Below are 17,269 nucleotides of genomic sequence, written 5' to 3'. Positions count from 1 at the left end.
ATGGGCCCAACAGCCTAATTCTGCTCCTAAGTATCCTGGCCTTATGGTCTTTAAGACTGGAAAAAAAGATGAGAAGTCAGAGTGAGAAGGCAGGGTGGAGGGACGAAGGAAGTGGTAGGTGATAGGAAGAGGGAGAATGGTGAAGCAAATGGGGAGAAGTTGATTGGTGAAAGAGATAAAGGGCTGGAGAAGGGGTAATCTGATAGGAAAGGGTAGAAAACCATGGAAGAAAGGGAAGAGGGAGGTGCACCAGAGGGAGATGATGGGCAGGCAAGGAGATAAGGTGAGAGAGGGAAATGGGAATGGGGTATGGTGAAGAGGAAAGGGAAATTAGTGGAGGTTCAAGAGATCGATGTTCATGCCATCAAATTGGAGGCTACCCACAATATAAGGTGTTGCTTCTGCAACCGGAGTATGGCCTTATCACGTCAGTAGTGGAGGCCAGGGAATGACATATGGGAATGGAAATGGGAAGTAGATTTGAAATGGGTGGCCAGAGGGAGATCGTGCTTTTTTTCTGGCAGATGGAGCGTAGATGCTTGGCGAAGTGGTCTCCCAATCTATGGTGGGTCTTAATGATATACAGGAGGCCACACCGGGAGCACTGGATACAGTAGACAACCCCAACAGACTCACAGGTGTAGTGACGCAGTCAGGGCCAGGGAACTTAAAGTTATTGAAAAGATCCAGAGTGTGTTATGTCACGGATGTAGGTAGGAGGGGAAGAGGGTTAATAGTGCGAGGAGAGGCGAGTACTGGAAAGGTGGGGTGGGAGGAAGACAGTCTCTGAGGACCTGAGAGAGACAGGGAGGGAGACAGAGGGTCCAGTGTCAGCACGTAAAGTTCTGGGCTGGAGGTGCTGTGGTAAGTTCCAGGCTGAAGTCGGTTGCGCAAGAGGTGCTTTGAACGTGGCCGAAGTCGTTGATGGCAGTGGAGTCTGGGTTCTGAATCTGGCTGGGACATCGGCAGCAGGGATTGCGGACTGTGCCTGCCAGCGTTGGAAACAGCAGGCTCTGTAGTCTATAGAAGGGCAACCTTCTGATCCATGCCAGATTTGAGAAAGGTGAAGAACCAGCGTGGATTTATAACTTCCGTCACCTCCAAAGGGATCCCACCACCAGCCCTCCCCCCACACCCCTGCCAGCCACCACTTTCCACTTTCCAAGGGATCACGACTCCCTTGTCCATTTGTCCCTCTCCACTGATGTCCCTCTTGCCATTTGTCCTTGCAAGTGGAACAAGTGCTACATCTGCCCCTACACCTCCTCCCTGACTACCACTCAGGGCCCCAGACAGTCCTTCCAGGTGGTGTGACACTTCACCTCTGAGCCTTTTGGGATCATATACTGTGACCAGTGCTCCCGGTATGGCCTCCTGTAGGACTAAAGGTAGACTGGAAGACCGATTTGGCGAGCACCTGCACTCTGTCCACCAGAAAAAGCGGGATCTCCTGGTGGCCACCATTTTAATTCTATTTTCCATTCTTATTCCAACATGTCAGTCCATGGCCACATCTACTTCCACGATGAGGCCACACTCAAGTTGGAGAAACAACACCTTATATTCAGTTTGGGTAGCCTCCAACATGAAGACATGAGCATCCATTTTTTAAACTTCTCAAATTCCCCCCCTTCATCATTCCTATTTCCATCTCTCACCGCATCTGCTTACCTGCCCATCACCTCCCTCCTCATTTCCCTTCTTCTATAGCCTTCTATCCCCTCCTATTAGATTTCCCCTTCTCCAGCCCTTTATCTCTTTCACGAATCAACTTCCCAGCTCTTTACTTCACCCCTTCCCTCCCCCTCCCGGTTCCACCTATCTCGTACCTCTTTGTACTTCCTCCACCCCTCCCCCACCTTCTTACCCTAACTTCTCATTTTTCCCAGTCCTGATGAAGGTTCTCAGTCTGAAACATTGACTGTTCATTCTTTTCCATAGACGCTGCCTGGCCTGCGGGAGCTTCTCCAGCGTTTGGTGTGGCTTGGATTTCCAGCATCTGCAGAACCTCTCGTGCTGGTGACAAGCGTTGGTCCTACAATCACTCGGGCTTGGATAGCAGCTCATCTGCTTGGAATCATGACATCCTCTCAACACAACTCAGCTCAGTCCCAGCACCTTCCCAGTTCATTAGTCATTTCAATCCAGGGGTTAGAACATAGGACATAGACCGGAACAGCAGGGAAACAGGCCTTTGGCCTATAATGTTGTGCCACAGATCCAATTAAATTAGTAACCAAATGGGCAACGGAACTACCCCTCCCCTCCCCCTACACAATGTCCATAGCCTTCTATTTCCCCCACATTCACTAAATGTCACCTAAAAGTTCCAAACGGTTCTGCCTCTCCCCAGGCAGCAGATTCTAAGCACCTATCACTCCCAGTGTAAAATAAAACTTGCTCCTCTCATATTAAACCGTCTCACTTCTCTTCCATTCCAATCCTGATGAAGGGTCTTGGCTTGAAACGTTGACTATTTACTCTTTTCCATAGATGCTGCCTAGCCTGCTGAGCTTCTCCAAAATTTTGTGTTATTTATTTTTTTGAATTTTCCGCATCTGCAGATTTTCTCATGCTTGTGACAATATTCCAAGTGTGGTCCGACAAGAGTTTTATTGAGTTCCAACATTATCTCACAGTTCTTGAAAGGAATACCCCCAGCACACCACACACCTTCTTAACCACCCTGTCAACATGCGTGGGAAATCTCAAGGTCATTGTTGACTTTCACATACCCCTTCGATAGTTTTGATTGTCACATGTCCTTGTGTCTCTTTCCTGGTCGATGCTCGGTTCCGCTTCACAAAGCTAGCATGAACTTGCTTGTCAGTGGGCAGGAGTAGCCTCTCTGTGAGACACCAGGAATTAGGCAGATGTTACCCCCTCGCCACTGCAAACCCATCCCCTCCCCTCAGTAGGTCCCTGCAGAGAGGGAAGCCAGAAACATTGTAATACCCCAAAACTAGGCGAACAAGCGCACAATGACACCCCTTACCCTTTCCCCAACTCGCTCCCTCTGCCCTCTTATCTCTCGCTCCAATCCCTCCTCTCTCTCACTCACACTCACTCTCCTCTGCAAATGTTCCCAACCCTTGCCTTCCCACAGGCACTGGGACCCAACTGAACATGCTCCAGCCTTGGGGAGTTCCGCCCTGCACCGTGTTCGGTCCGCCCTCTCCTTACCGTGATCAATGCACTTGGTCTTGGGGTGAGGCTTGCGCAAGGCGCGAGTTGTCTCTGGTGTGCACGGCAAGCAGATGGACCTACGGCAAGAGGGCAGCGTCAGTGGGGGCAGTGCCCAAGGACGAAGCAGGAAATATAGAGGAGGATTCACCCAAAAGCAGAGCAGCGGAAATGATTCAGCCATGAAGGGTAACTTAAATAACCATAAAATAACAAGCCATGAGGGGGCCACAAACCAAGAGAGCACAGAAAATAAACACAACAGGCACTGAGGAAAACTTTAGGCAGGGAGGGCAAAAGCTCGGAGCAACTGGTTAAATGTCAGCTGGTTTGATAAGGACTGTGATGAAAACTGGGGTTTAATAGGCTGCAGGTAATGAGTCTGGTATGAATGGCAGGTGGATTCTGTTACCAGGTGGAGGCAGAGTGGTGTTGGCATGCGACGTGACAGCAGGTCTCAATAGGAGCAGTGCTGACACTTCAGACTTTCAGTTTAGAGTCAGAGTTTGGTGGGCGGGGGGAGTTGTGTTGGAGTGTTTGATTAGCCACGTTTTTATTTGTTGCAGTTGGAAGCCAAGATGGCGATGCGACGCAGTTTGCAGTGGCCACTCCGGAGCTGATATCTGTTACTTGTTAAGCAGGGTGCCGTGCACAATCCTAATCAGATGAAAAACAGACGTGGAGCATGGAGGAACATCTGGAATTCTCCAGGAAGGACTTTTTCGTTACTGCTGCTGCTGTGAGGTCCGGGTCTCCGCTGAGAAGAACAGGCCCCCAGTCCTCGGGGTCGCATTGCCGGTGGCCGTTGGTGGGGCATCGTTGTGCGCTCGGCAGAGGATGGTGCTCGGAGAGGCTGTGCCGGAGGGGATGGTCGGAGGCTCGGAGGTTCGACGGACTCGGAGTCCGCTGCAGTCAGGGTGCTTTCACTGTGTGCTGTGTCTGTGAGGCTGAGTCCGGTGCCGTGGAAGTCCATAGTGGGGGTATTCCCTTCTGCCGCCTGCGTGGGATGACGAGTCTATCAGGACCCTGAAGACTTGTGAAAACTGTGTGGTGGTTTCTTTTGAACTTCTTTTAACATCTTTGGATTATTTTTACTGTGCCCATGGTCTGTTTTTTTTAAATCAATTATGATATAGTCTGCACTGTTGTAACTATATGTTAACTATATGTAACTATGTGGTTTTGTGTAGGTCTTGTAGCTTTAGTTTTTGGTTTGTTGGGTGGGAGAGTTGGTCTCCTGACTTGGTGTTTCTGGGTAGTCTTGTTTTGTCTGGTGGATTTGGAGCTCCTTTCTGGGGAACGCACTAAGATGGTAGCACAATATTAGTACATGGCAGCCTCTCCGGACTCTGGGTTTGGGGATTACCAAACGTTATGTGGATTTTCTGGTGTAGTATGTTTTGTCATGTGCTTTTGTGATTTCATTCTGGAGAATGTTGTCTCATTTTTTAACTGCATTGCATTTGTGGTTTCTAAATGACAATAAACTGAAACTGAACTGAACTGAAAAAGACATGGGAGCAGTATTGGGCCATTCTGCCCATTGGGTCTGCTCCATCACTTATCCATTTCCCTCTGAAACCCATTCTCCTGCCTTCTCCCCGTAACCTTTGTCAGCCTGGCAAATCAAGAGCTGATCAATCTCTGCTTTAAAAATACCCAGAGACTAGGCCTCCACGGAAATGAATCACACAGACGAACCTTCCTCTGGCTGAAGAAATTCCTCTTCTCTGTTCTAAATGGATGTCCCTTTATTCTGAGGCTGTGCACCTTGGTCCCAGGCTCCCCCACCTACTCTACCTAGGCCTTTCTACATTCGATAGGTTTCAATGAGATCACACCCCTCACACCTCATTCTTCTAAACTGATGCGAGTACAGGCCCAGAGCCATCAATTGCTCCTCATGCATTTCACTCCTGGAATTATTCTCATGAATCTTCCCAATGTCAGCTCATCCTACCTTCGATGAGGGGCCCAAAACTGCTCACGATATTCAAAGTGAGGTGTCAGCATTACAGTATTCCAGCCCTCTCAAAATGAACACTATCATCACAATTGCCTTTGTCATCACTGACTCAACCTGCAAGTTATCCTGCAGAAGGGCTCCCAAGTCCCCTTCCACGTCACATTTTTGAATTATCTCACCACTTTCATTCCTTCTACCAAGATGCATGATTTACCAACACCACCAGTTATTTGCCTGTTCTCCTAAACCATCTAAATCCTCCTGAGGTCTCCCTGCCTCTCAAGCTATCTTCACATGTGGCCACAAATCCAACAATTCCATCATCCAAATCATTGACATGCAACATTATAAGCAGCGGTCCCACCACGGACCCCTGTGGAAAACCGCTAGTCATACTCTTCACCTCCTGGCAATCAGCCAATGCTCTCTCCATACAGTATCATTCCTGTAGTACCACAGGCCTTCTGAAAATCAAAGTACCAACATCCTTTTGTCTATTCTGCTTGATACTTAGAGTCATGGAAATGTACAGCACAGAAACAGGCCACTCAACCCATCTAGTCTCTGCCGAACCATTTATACGCCCAGTCCCATCAACCTGAACCCGCACCATATGGCCAATCATACACCTATCATCCAATATTCACTTAAACCTTGAAACTTAAATCACATCCTCCACTTGTGCTAGCTGCACATTCCACACTCTCAAGAAGTTGCCCCCATGTTCCCGTTAAACATTTCACCTTTCACCTCTACTTCGAGTCTCACTCAACCTCAATGGAAAAAGCCTGCTTGCACTTACACTCTTTATACCCCTCGTAGTTTCCCCTCATTCTTCTAAAATCTAGGGATTGAAGTCCTAACCTATTCAACCATTCCCTACAACTAAATTCCTCAAGACCCACCAATATCCTTTGCTCTTTCATTCTCTGTGCTCTTTCAACAGCATTTGCAACTTTCCTGTAGGGAGGTGATCAAAACTGCACATAACAGTTGAAATTAGGGTTCACCATCTCATTCGACTTCAACATGGCATCGCAACTCTTGCTCTCAGTACTTTGATATTTCAAAGCCATATGCCAAAGCTTTCTTTCCAAACCTATCCAACTGTGATGCCAGTAACAATGAATTATGGACCTGTGTTCACAGATGCCTTTGCTCTACCTCACCGCTCAGTGCCCGACAGCTCACTGTACGAGGGTGATTGATAAGTTCGTGGCCTAAGGTAGAAGGAGATGAGTTAGACAGCTCTCGTTACATGCACGTGCAGTTCAACTCTTTGAGTGATCGTACAGAAAGTTTGAAGTAAGTAATTCTTGTGGTATTTCTGTTCCAGATAATTGAAAATTGCAAGTAAGCACAGTCTGAGAAAATTGACCTTAGGCCACGAGCTTATCAATCACCCCTTGGATAAAACCTACTCTGGGTGGTCCTCCCAAGATGCAACACCTCACATTTGTCTGCATGAATTTCATCTGCGGCTGCTATTCTTCCAGCTGGTCCAGATCTGTTGCAAAATCTTTCTCACTGTCCAGTATATCCCCAATCTTGGTGTCATTCACAAATTTGCTGATCCAGTTTACCACATTATCATCCAGATATAGTTGACATAGACCATAAGACATAGCATCAGAAGTAAGCCATTCAGCCCATCGACACTGTTCTGCCATTCCATCATGGCTGATCCCAGATCCCACTCAATCCAATACACCTGCCTTCTCACTGTACCCTTTAATGCCCTGAACAATCAGAAAATGAGCAACATACTCATGGACCGGGCCTTCACTGCAGCCTGTGGCAGAGCCATTCCACAGATTCACTACTCTTTGGCTAAAAAAATTCCTCCTCGCATCTGTTCTAAAAGATCACCCCTCAATTTTGAGGCTGTGCCCTCTAGTCCTGGATACCACCACCATAGGAAACACCCTCTCCACATTCACCCTTTCAACATTTGGTAGATTCGAATTAGATTCCCCCGCATTGTTCAGAAAATTCCAGGAGTACAGGCCCAAAGCAGCCAAATACTCTTCATATGTTAACTCCTTCAATCCCGGAATCATCGTTGTGAGCCTCCTCTGGACTCTCTCCAATGACAATACATCCTTTCTGAAATATGGGACACAAAACTGTTGACAATACTCCAGTATTGTCAATGTAGCCTGACTAGTGTCTTATAAAGGCTCAGCATTATCTCCTTGCTTTTATATTCTATTCCCCTTGAAATAAATGCCAACATTGCATTTCTCTTCTTTGCCACAGACTCAACCTATAGATTTACCTTCTGGGAGTGACATTTAAAATCTTACAGTCCTCTGAGACCCTTTCAGAATCAAGTGAATCTTGAAAGATCATGACCAATGCAGCTGTTATCTCTTCAGTAACCTTGCTTAGGACTCTGGGATGTAGCCCATCTGGTCCAGCTGACTGAGCCACCTGAAGACCTTTGAGCTTGCATGCTCCTCATACACAACACCCAGGCCGGCCCTACCCCTACACCCCCAGACCGCCCTAACCCGACACCCCCGGACGGCCCTACCCCGACACCCCCAGACCGCCGTACCCCGACACTCCCGGACGGACCTACCCCGACACCCCCGGCCGGCCCTACCCCGACACCCCCGGACGGCCATACCCCGACACTCCCGGACGGCCCTACCCCGACACCCCGGGACAGCCCTACCCCGACACTCCCAGACCGCCCTACCCCGACACTCCCGGACGGCCCTAACCCGACACCCCCGGACGGCCCTACCCCGACACCCCCAGACCGCCCTACCCCGACACTCCCGGACGGCCCTACCCCGACACCCCGGGACAGCCCTACCCCGACACTCCCGGACGGCCCTACCCCGACACTCCCGGACGGCCCTACCCCGACACCCCCAGACCGCCCTACCCCAACACTCCCGGACGGCCCTATCCCGACACCCCGGACGACCCTACCCCGACACCCCCAGACCGCCCTAACCCGACACCCCCGGACGGCCCTACCCCGACAGCCCCGGACGGCCCTACCCCTACACCCCCAGACCGCCCTAACCCGACACCCCCGGACGGCCCTACCCCGACACCCCCGGACGGCCCTACCCCGACACCCCCAGACGGCCCTACCCCGACACCCCCAGACGGCCCTACCCCGACACTCCAGACGGCCCTACCCCGACACCCCAGGACGGCCCTACCCCGACACCCCCGGACGGCCCCACCCCTACACCCCAGGACGGCCCTACGCCTACACCCCCAGACCGCCCTAACCCGACACCCCCGGACGGCCCTACCCCGACACCCCCGGACGGCCCTACCCCGACACCCCCGGACGGCCCTACCCCGACACCCCCGGACGGCCCTACCCCGACACTCCAGACGGCCCTACCCCGACACCCCCAGACCGCCCTACCCCTACACCCCCAGACCGCCCTACCCCGACACTCCAGACGGCCCTACCCCGACACCCCTGGACGGCCCTACCCCGACACCCCGGACGGCCCCACCCCTACACCCCCAGACCGCCCTACCCCTACACTCCCAGACCGCCCTAACCCGACACCCCCGGACGGCCCTACCCCGACACCCCCAGACGGCCCTACCCCGACACCCCCAGACGGCCCTACCCCGACACCCCCAGACCGCCCTACCCCTATACCCCCAGACCGCCCTAACCCGACACCCCCGGACGGCCCTACCCCGACACCCCCAGACGGCCCTACCCCGACACCCCCGGACCACCCTAACCCGACACCCTCGGACGGCCCTACCCCTACACCCCCAGACCGCCCTAACCCGACACCCCCGGACGGCCCTACCCCTACACCCCCGGACCGCCCTAACCCGACACCCCCGGACGGCCCTACCCCGACACCCCCGGACGGCCCTACCCCGACACCCCCAGACGGCCCTACCCCGACACCCCCAGACGGCCCTACCCCGACACCCCCAGACGGCCCTACCCCGACACTCCAGACGGCCCTACCCCGACACCCCAGGACGGCCCTACCCCTACACCCCCGGACGGCCCTACCCCGACACCCCCAGACGGCCCTACCCCTACACCCCCAGACCGCTCTACTCCAACACCCCAGGACGGCCCTACCCCGACACCCCCGGACGGCCCTACCCCGACACTCCAGACGGCCCTACCCCTACACCCCCAGACCGCCCTACCCCTACACCCCGGGACAGCCCTACCCCGACACCCCGGGACAGCCCTACCCCGACACCCCCGGACGGCCCTACCCCGACACTCCAGACGGCCCTACCCCGACACCCCCGGACGGCCCTACCCCGACACCCCCGGACGGCCCCACCCCTACACCCCCAGACCGCCCTACCCCTACACTCCCAGACCGCCCTAACCCGACACCCCCAGACCGCCCTACCCCGACACCCCCGGACGGCCCTACCCCGACACCCCGGACGGCCCCACCCCGACACCCCGGACGGCCCCACCCCGACACCCCGGACGGCCCCACCCCGACACCCCCGGACAGCCCTACCCCTACAATCCTGGACGGCCATACCCCTACACCCCCGGACGGCCCCACCCCTACACCCCCGGACGGCCATATCCCTACACCCCCGGACGGCCCCACCCCTACACCCCCGGACGGCCCCACCCCTACACCCCCGGACCGCCCTTCCCCTACACCCCCGGATGGCCCTACCCCGACAACCCCGGACGGCCCTACCCCGACCCCCCCGGACGGCCCTACCCCGACCCCCCCGGACGGCCCTACCCCAACACCCCCGGACGGCCCTACCCCGACACCCCCGGACGGCCCTACCCCGACACCCCCGGACGGCCCTACCCCGACACCCCCGGACGGCCCTACCCCGACCCCCCCGGACGGCCCTACCCCAACACCCCCGGACGACCCTACCCCGACACCCCCGGCCGGCCCCACCCTCCCAGCCTAATAAACCACACCACCCAACAATCAACCGCTTTGTGCCGAGCCCAATCAGCAGTTAACCTACTAAGCAGTATGTCTATGGACTTTTGCAGGAAACTGGTGCCAGTGGAGGGAAGCCACGCCTGCATGGTAAAAACATACAAACTCCTTACAGGCGGTGTGGGGACTCTGACATTCTGAGCTGTAATAGCGTTACATGAACCACCACCCTGTAGGGTTCAACCGTATCTTCACAGGGACAGGAAGAGGGGAGGGACAGATTGTTAAGTTGCCACCGTGAAGATATTTTGTAACCGCTGCTTGAGAGGTGACTCGGGCGCTCTGTGTTTACCGGTGTTTATAAATCTGAGAAGCATGTGCTAAATGCTGTGTCAACCGAGCAGGTCAGACAGCATCTATGGAGGGGAGTAATTGGTCAACATCTCAGGCTGAAGCCCCTCATCAGGAGGGTCATTTGTAATTTACCAGCTGAGCCATCTCCAATCAGATGACTGTCTACTGCACGTGGTGCTCCCATTACGGCCTCCTCCGGATTGGTCACCCGACTTATCCACCCCATCCACAAAAAGTGGGATCTCCTCGTGACCAAACATTCTAATTCCTACCCCCCACCCCTTCTGGTTCCAACATGATGCTCCTATTTTCCAACTATGAGGCCACTCTCAATCAACACTTCATATTTCGTCTGGGTAGCCTCCAACCTGATGGCATGGGCATAAATCTCTCCAACTTACAGCAGGTTTTCCCTCCTCCCACCTTCAAATTCCCACTCATGCCTCTTCTTCCACCTGCCTATTATCTCCCTCTGGTACCCATCCATGTTCTCTTTCACCCATGGTCCACCCTGCTCTCCTGTCAGATTCCTTCTTCACCACACTCTATCTTTTTCTGCCCACAACTTCACGTACCACCTCCTCTCCTCCCTCCACCTTCTGATCCTGGCATCTTCCTCCTTCTTCTTCAGTCCTGAATAAGGATTCCGGTCCAAAATGTCGACTATTTATTAATTTCCATAGATGCTGCCTGACCTGCTGAGTTCCCCCAGCATTTTGTGTGGGTTGCTGTGGCGATAGGCAGGGTGGGCAGACCCACTCTCTGCTCTGGGATGTTGTGTGAGCGACTGGCCAGTTACCTGACATCCGGTGAATAGGTTAAAGGCTTGTCCAGTTCAATCAAGGCAACATCATAATCGTAGAATTGCGAGATGCTCTTGTTTACTTTGGCTGCGATTGAAAACTGTGGGTGAACGTGCAATTCGCTCACTCTGGCCAATTGGTTTTCACCTAGTCAGAGAATTACAGATGATGCATAGATTAGAGAAAAAATGCCAAAAGATCATAAGACATAAGACCAGAATTAGGCCTTTCAGCCCATCAAGTCCGCACTGCGATTTCATTATGGCTGATCCCAGATCCCACTCAATCCCAAACACCTGCCTGGCAAAACTTGGAAGCATAATTTGGGAACAAATGTTCTCAGGGAAATGTACGGAAGAAATGTGGCAAATGTTCAGGGGTTATTTGCGTGGCTTTCTACATAGGTACGTTCTAATGAGACAGGGAAAGGATGGTAGGGTACAGGAACAGGAACAGGAACCAGGCTATTGAAAATCTAGTCAAGAAGAACAGGACACCTAACGAAAGGTTCAAAGAAACTAGGTAATGATAGAGATCTAGAAAATTATAAGGTTAGCAGGAAGGATCTGAAGAATGAAATTTGGAGAGCGAGAAAGGACCCTGAGAAGGCCTTGGCAAGCAGGATTAGAGAAAACCTCAAGGCATTCTACAAGTAAGTGAAGAGCAAGAGGATAAGCTGTGAGAGAATAGGACCAATCAAACGTGACAGAGGAAAAGTGTGTATGGAACTGGAGGAGATAGCAGAGGTACTTAATGAATACTTTGCTTTAGCATTCACTACAGAAAAGGATCTTGGTGATTGGAGGGATGACTTATAGTGGACAAAGAAGCTAGAGCATAGAAACATTAACAAAGAGGATGTACTGGAGCTTTTGGAAAGCATCAAGTTGGATAAGTCGCCGGGACTGGACAAGATGTACCCCAGGCTACTGTGGGAGGTGAGGGAGGAGATTGCTGAGCCTCTGGCAATGAATTTTGCATCATCAGTGCAGACAGGAGAGGTTCCAGTTTGGAGGGTTGCAGATGCTGTTCCATTATTCAAGAACAGGAGTAGAGATAACCCAGGAAATTATAGATCAGTGAGTCTTACTTCTGTGGTTGTTAAGTTAGAACATAGAAAAGTACAGCACATTACAGGCCCTTCGGCCCACAATGTTGTGCCGACCCTCAAACCCTGCCTCCCATATAACCCCCCACCTTAAATTCTTCCATATAAATGTCTAGTAATCTCTTAAACTTCACTAGTGTACCTGCCTCCACCACTGACTCAGGCAGTGCATTCCACGCACCAACCACTCTCTGAGTGAAAAACCTTCCTCTAATATCCCCCTTGAACTTCCCTCCCCTTACCTTAAAGCCATGTCCTCTTGTACTGAGCAGTGGTGCCCTGGGGAAGAGGTGCTGGCTGTCCACTCTGTCTATTCCTCTTAATATCTTGTACACCTCTATCATGTCTCCTCGCATCCTCCTTCTCTCCAAAGAGTAAAGCCTTAGCTCCCTTAATCTCTGATCATAATCCATACTCTCTAAACCAGGCAGCATCCTGGTAAATCTCCTCTGTACCCTTTCCAATGCTTCCACGTTCTTCCTATAGTGAGGTGACCAGAACTGGACACAGTACTCCAAGTGTGGCCTAACTAGAGTTTTATAGAGCTGCATCATTACATCGCGTCTCTTAAACTCTATACCTCGACTTATGAAAGCTAACACCCTATAAGCTTTCTTAGCTACCCTATCTACCTGTGAAGCAACTTTCAGGGATCTGTGGACACATACCCCCAGATCCCTCTGCTCCTCCACACTACCAAGTATCCTGCCATGTATGTTGTACTCCGCCTTGGAGTTTGCCCTTCCAAAGTGTACCACCTCACACTTCTCCAGGTTGAACTCCATCTGCCACTTCTCAGCCCACTTCTGCATCCTATCAATGTCTCTCTGCAATCTTTGACAATCCTCTACACAATCTACAACACCACCAACCTTTGTGATGTCTGCAAACTTGCCAACCCAACCTTCTACCCCCACATCCAGGTCGTTAATAAAAATCACGAAAAGTAGAGGTCCCAGAACAGATCCTTGTGGGACACCACTAGTCACAACCCTCCAAACTGAATGTACTCCCTCCACCACGACCCTCTGCCTTCTGCAGGCAAGCCAATTCTGAATCTACCTGACCAAACTTCCCTGGATCACATGCCTTCTGACTTTCTGAATAAGCCTACCGTGCAGAACCTTGTCAAATACCTTACTAAAATCCATGTAGATCATCTCATCTATATGCCTGGTCATCTCCTCAAAGAACTCTATCAGTCTAGTTAGACATGATCTTCCCTTCACAAAGCCATGCTGACTGTCCCTGATCAGACCATGATTCTCAAAATGCCCACAGATCCTATCTCTAAGAATCTTTTCCAACAGCTTTCCCACCACAGACGCAAGGCTCACTGGTCTATAATTACCCAGACTATCCCTACTACCTTTTTTGAACAAGGGGACAACATTCACCTCCCTCCAATCCTCCGGTACCATTCCCATGGACAACGAGGACATAAAGATCCAAGCCAGAGGCTCAGCAATCTCTTCCCTCACCTCATGGAGCAGCCTGGGGTATATTCCGTCAGGCCCCAGGGACTTATCCATCATAAAGTATTTTAACAACTCCAACACCTCCTCTCCCTTAATATCAACAAGCTCCAGAACATCAACCTCACTCATATTGTCCTCACCGTCATCAAGTTCCCTCTCATTTGTGAATACCAAAGAGAAGTATTCATTGAGGACCTCGCTCACTTCCACAGCCTCCAGGCACATCTTCCCACCTTTATCTCTAATCGGTCCTACCTTCACTCCTGTCATCCTTTTGTTCATCATGTAATTGGGGTTTTCCTTTACCCTACTTGCCAAGGCCTTCTCATGCCCCTTTCTTGCTCTCCTCAACCCCTTCTTAAGCTCCTTTCTTGCTACCCTATATTCCTCAATAGACCCATCTGATCCTTGCTTCCTAAACCTCATGAATGCTGCCTTCTTCCACCTGACTAGATTTTCCACTTCACTTGTCACCCATGGTTCCTTCACCCTACCATTCTTTATCTTCCTCACCGGGACAAATTTATCCCTAACATCCTGCAAGAGATCCTTAAACATCGACCACATGTCCATAGTACATCTCCCTGCAAAAACATCATCCCAATTCACACCCGCAAGCTCTAGCCTTATAGCCTCATAATTTGCCCTTCCCCAATTAAAAATTTTCCTGCCCTCTCTGATTCTATCCTTTTCCATGATAATGCTAAAGGTCAGGGAGAGGTGGTCACTGTCCCCCAGATGCTCACCCACTGACAGATCAGTGACCTAACCCGGTTCGTTACCTAATACTAGATCTAGTATAGCATTCCCCCAGTCGGCCTGTCAATATACTGTGACAGGAATCCATCCTGGACACACTTAACAAACTCTGCCCCATCTAAACTTTTGGAACTAATCAGGTGCCAATCAATATTAGGGAAGTTAAAGTCACCCATGATAACAACACTGCTATTTTTGCACCTTTCCAAAATCTGCCTCCCAATCTGCTCCTCGGTAACTCTGCTGCTACCAGGGAGCCTATTGAATACCCCCAGTAGAGTAACTGCTCCCTTCCTGTTCCTGACTTCCACCCATACTGACTCAAAAGAGGATCCTGCTACACTACCCACCCTTTCTGTAGCTGTAATAGTATCCCTGACCAGTAATGCCACCCCTCTTCACCTTTTTCCCCCCTCTCTATTCCTTTTAAAGCACTGAAATCCAGGAATATTGAGAATCCATTCCTGCCCTGGTGCCAGCCAAGTCTCTGTAATGGCCATTACATCATAATTCCATGTATGTATCCAAGCTCTCAGTTCATCACCTTTGTTCCTGATGCTTCTTGCATTGAATACACACACTTTAGCCCTTCTACCTTACTACCTTTACACCCTTTATTCTGCTTCTCTTTCCTCAAAGCCTCTCTATATGTTAGATCTGGCTTTACTCCATGCACTTTCTTCACTGCTATATCACTCCAGATCCCATCCCCCTTGCAAATTAGTTTAAACCCTCCTGAACCATGCTAGCAAACCTACCTGCAAGGATATTGCTCCCCCTCGAGTTCAGGTGCAACCCATCCAATCTGTACAGGTTCCACCTTCCCCAGAAGAGATCCCAATGATCCAAAAATCTAAAACCCTGCCCCCTGCACCAACTCCTCAGCCACGCATTCAACTGCCATCTTCTCCAATTCTTACCATCAGTATCAGGTAGTACCGGCAACAATCCTGAGAACGCCACCCTTGAGGTGCTGTTCTTCAGCCTTCTGCCTAGTTCCCGAAACTCACACTTCAGGACCTCATCCCTCTTCCTGCCTATCTCGTTGGTCCCAACATGTATCATGACTTCTGGTTGCTTTCCCTCTCGTACCAGGATGTCATGCACCCGGTCAGAGACATCCCGGACCCTGGCACCCGGGAGGCAACAAACCATACAGGTGTCCTTCTCAAGTCCACAAGATCTCCTGTCTGCTCCCCTGACTATAGAGTCTCCAATGACGAGAGCTCTCCTCTTCTCCGTCCCATCCTTCTGCACCACAGGGTCAGACTCAGTGCCAGAGGCCCTGCCACCGTGGCTCACACCTGGTCGGTCGTCCTCACCAACAGCATCCAGGACGGTAAACTTATTATTCAGGGGAATGGCTACAGGGGTGCTCTGCACTACCTGTCTACTCTCCTTCGCTTCCCCCCTCTGACAGTCACCCAACGACCTGCTTCTGGCAGCCTAGGTGTGACTACCTCCCTGTAGCTCTCATCTATGACTACCTCATTTTCCCTTATGAATTGATGGTTGATGAAGAAGGCATAATATGATTAGAAATAGTCAGCATGGCTTTGTCAAAGGCAGGTCATGCCTTACGAGTCTGATTGAAATTTTGAGGATGTGACTGAACACATTGATGAAGGTGGAGCAGTAGATGTAGTGTATATGGATTTCAGCAAGGCATTTGATAAGGTACTCATGCAAGGCTTATTGAGAAAGTAAGGAGGCATGGGATCCAAGGGGACATTGCTTTGTGGATCAAGAAAGAGCTTGCCCACAGAAGGCAAAGAGTATATCTAGATGGGTCATATTCTGCATGGAGGATAGTGAGTAGTGGTGTGCTTCAGGGATCTGTTCTGGGACCCCGTCTCTTCGTTTTATTTATAAATGACCTGGATGAGGAAGTGGAGGGATGGGTTAGTAAATTTGCTGATGACACAAGGTTGGGGGTGTTGTAGATATTGTGGAGGGCTGTCAGAGGTTACAGCTGGACATCGATAGGATTCAAAACTGGGCTGAGAAGTGGCAGATGGAGTTCAACCCAGATAAGCGTGAGGTGGTTCATTTTGGGAGGTCAAATATGATGGCAGAATATAGTATTAATGGCAAGACTCTTGGCAGTGTGGAGGATCAGAGGGATCTTGGGTTCCGAGTCCATAGGACATTCAAAGCTACTGCGCAGGTTGACTGCGTGGTTAAGGAGGCATACGGTGTATCGGCTTTCATCAATCATGGGATTGAGTTTATGAGCCAAGAGGTAATGTTACAACTATACAGGACCTTGGTCAGACCCCACTTGGAGTACTGTGCTCAGTTCAGTCGCCTCTCTACAGAAAAGATGTGGAAACTATAAAAAAGGATGCAGAGGAGATCTACAAAGATGCAAATATGTTGCTTGGATTGAGAAGCATGAGAATAGGTTGGGAGTATTTGCCCTTTTCTCCCTTGAGCGACGGTGGATGAGAGGTGACCTGTTAGAAGTGTAGAAGATGATGAGATGCACGATCATGTGGGTAGTCAGAGGCTAATCCCCAGGGATGAAATGGCTAACACGAGAGGGTACAGGCTTAAGGTGCTTGGAAATAGGTACAGAGGAGATATCAGGGGTAAGTTTTTTACTCAGAGAGTGGTGAGTGCATGGAATGGGCTGCCAGTGACAGTGGTGGAGGCGGATACGATAGGGTCTTTTAAAAGATACTTGGATAGGTACATGGAGCTTGAAGAATAGAGGGCTATGGGTAACC

At 51.1% G+C, this 17,269-nt stretch overlaps 1 protein-coding gene across 3 annotated transcripts in view; it reads right to left on the bottom strand.

Moving 5' to 3' along the window:
• The window catches only part of LOC132394734 (complement factor B-like), a 250,516-nt gene that overhangs the window by 19,161 nt on the left and 214,086 nt on the right, over positions 1-17,269 (bottom strand). For all 3 annotated transcript variants that reach the window (XM_059971130.1, XM_059971127.1, XM_059971129.1), the window contains exons 13-15: positions 11,192-11,342; positions 3,184-3,263; positions 2,736-2,848 (exon numbers count right to left, since the gene is read on the bottom strand). In XM_059971130.1, coding sequence (XP_059827113.1) covers positions 2,736-2,848; positions 3,184-3,263; positions 11,192-11,342 — 344 coding nt within the window. The remainder of the gene's footprint in view (positions 1-2,735; positions 2,849-3,183; positions 3,264-11,191; positions 11,343-17,269) is intronic.

This window comes from Hypanus sabinus, chromosome 5 (assembly GCF_030144855.1).
Source record: "Hypanus sabinus isolate sHypSab1 chromosome 5, sHypSab1.hap1, whole genome shotgun sequence".
Lineage (NCBI taxonomy): Eukaryota > Metazoa > Chordata > Chondrichthyes > Myliobatiformes > Dasyatidae > Hypanus > Hypanus sabinus.
The sequence above is the reverse complement of the archived record's forward strand: the minus strand, read 5'-3'. Positions and strand labels throughout refer to the sequence as shown.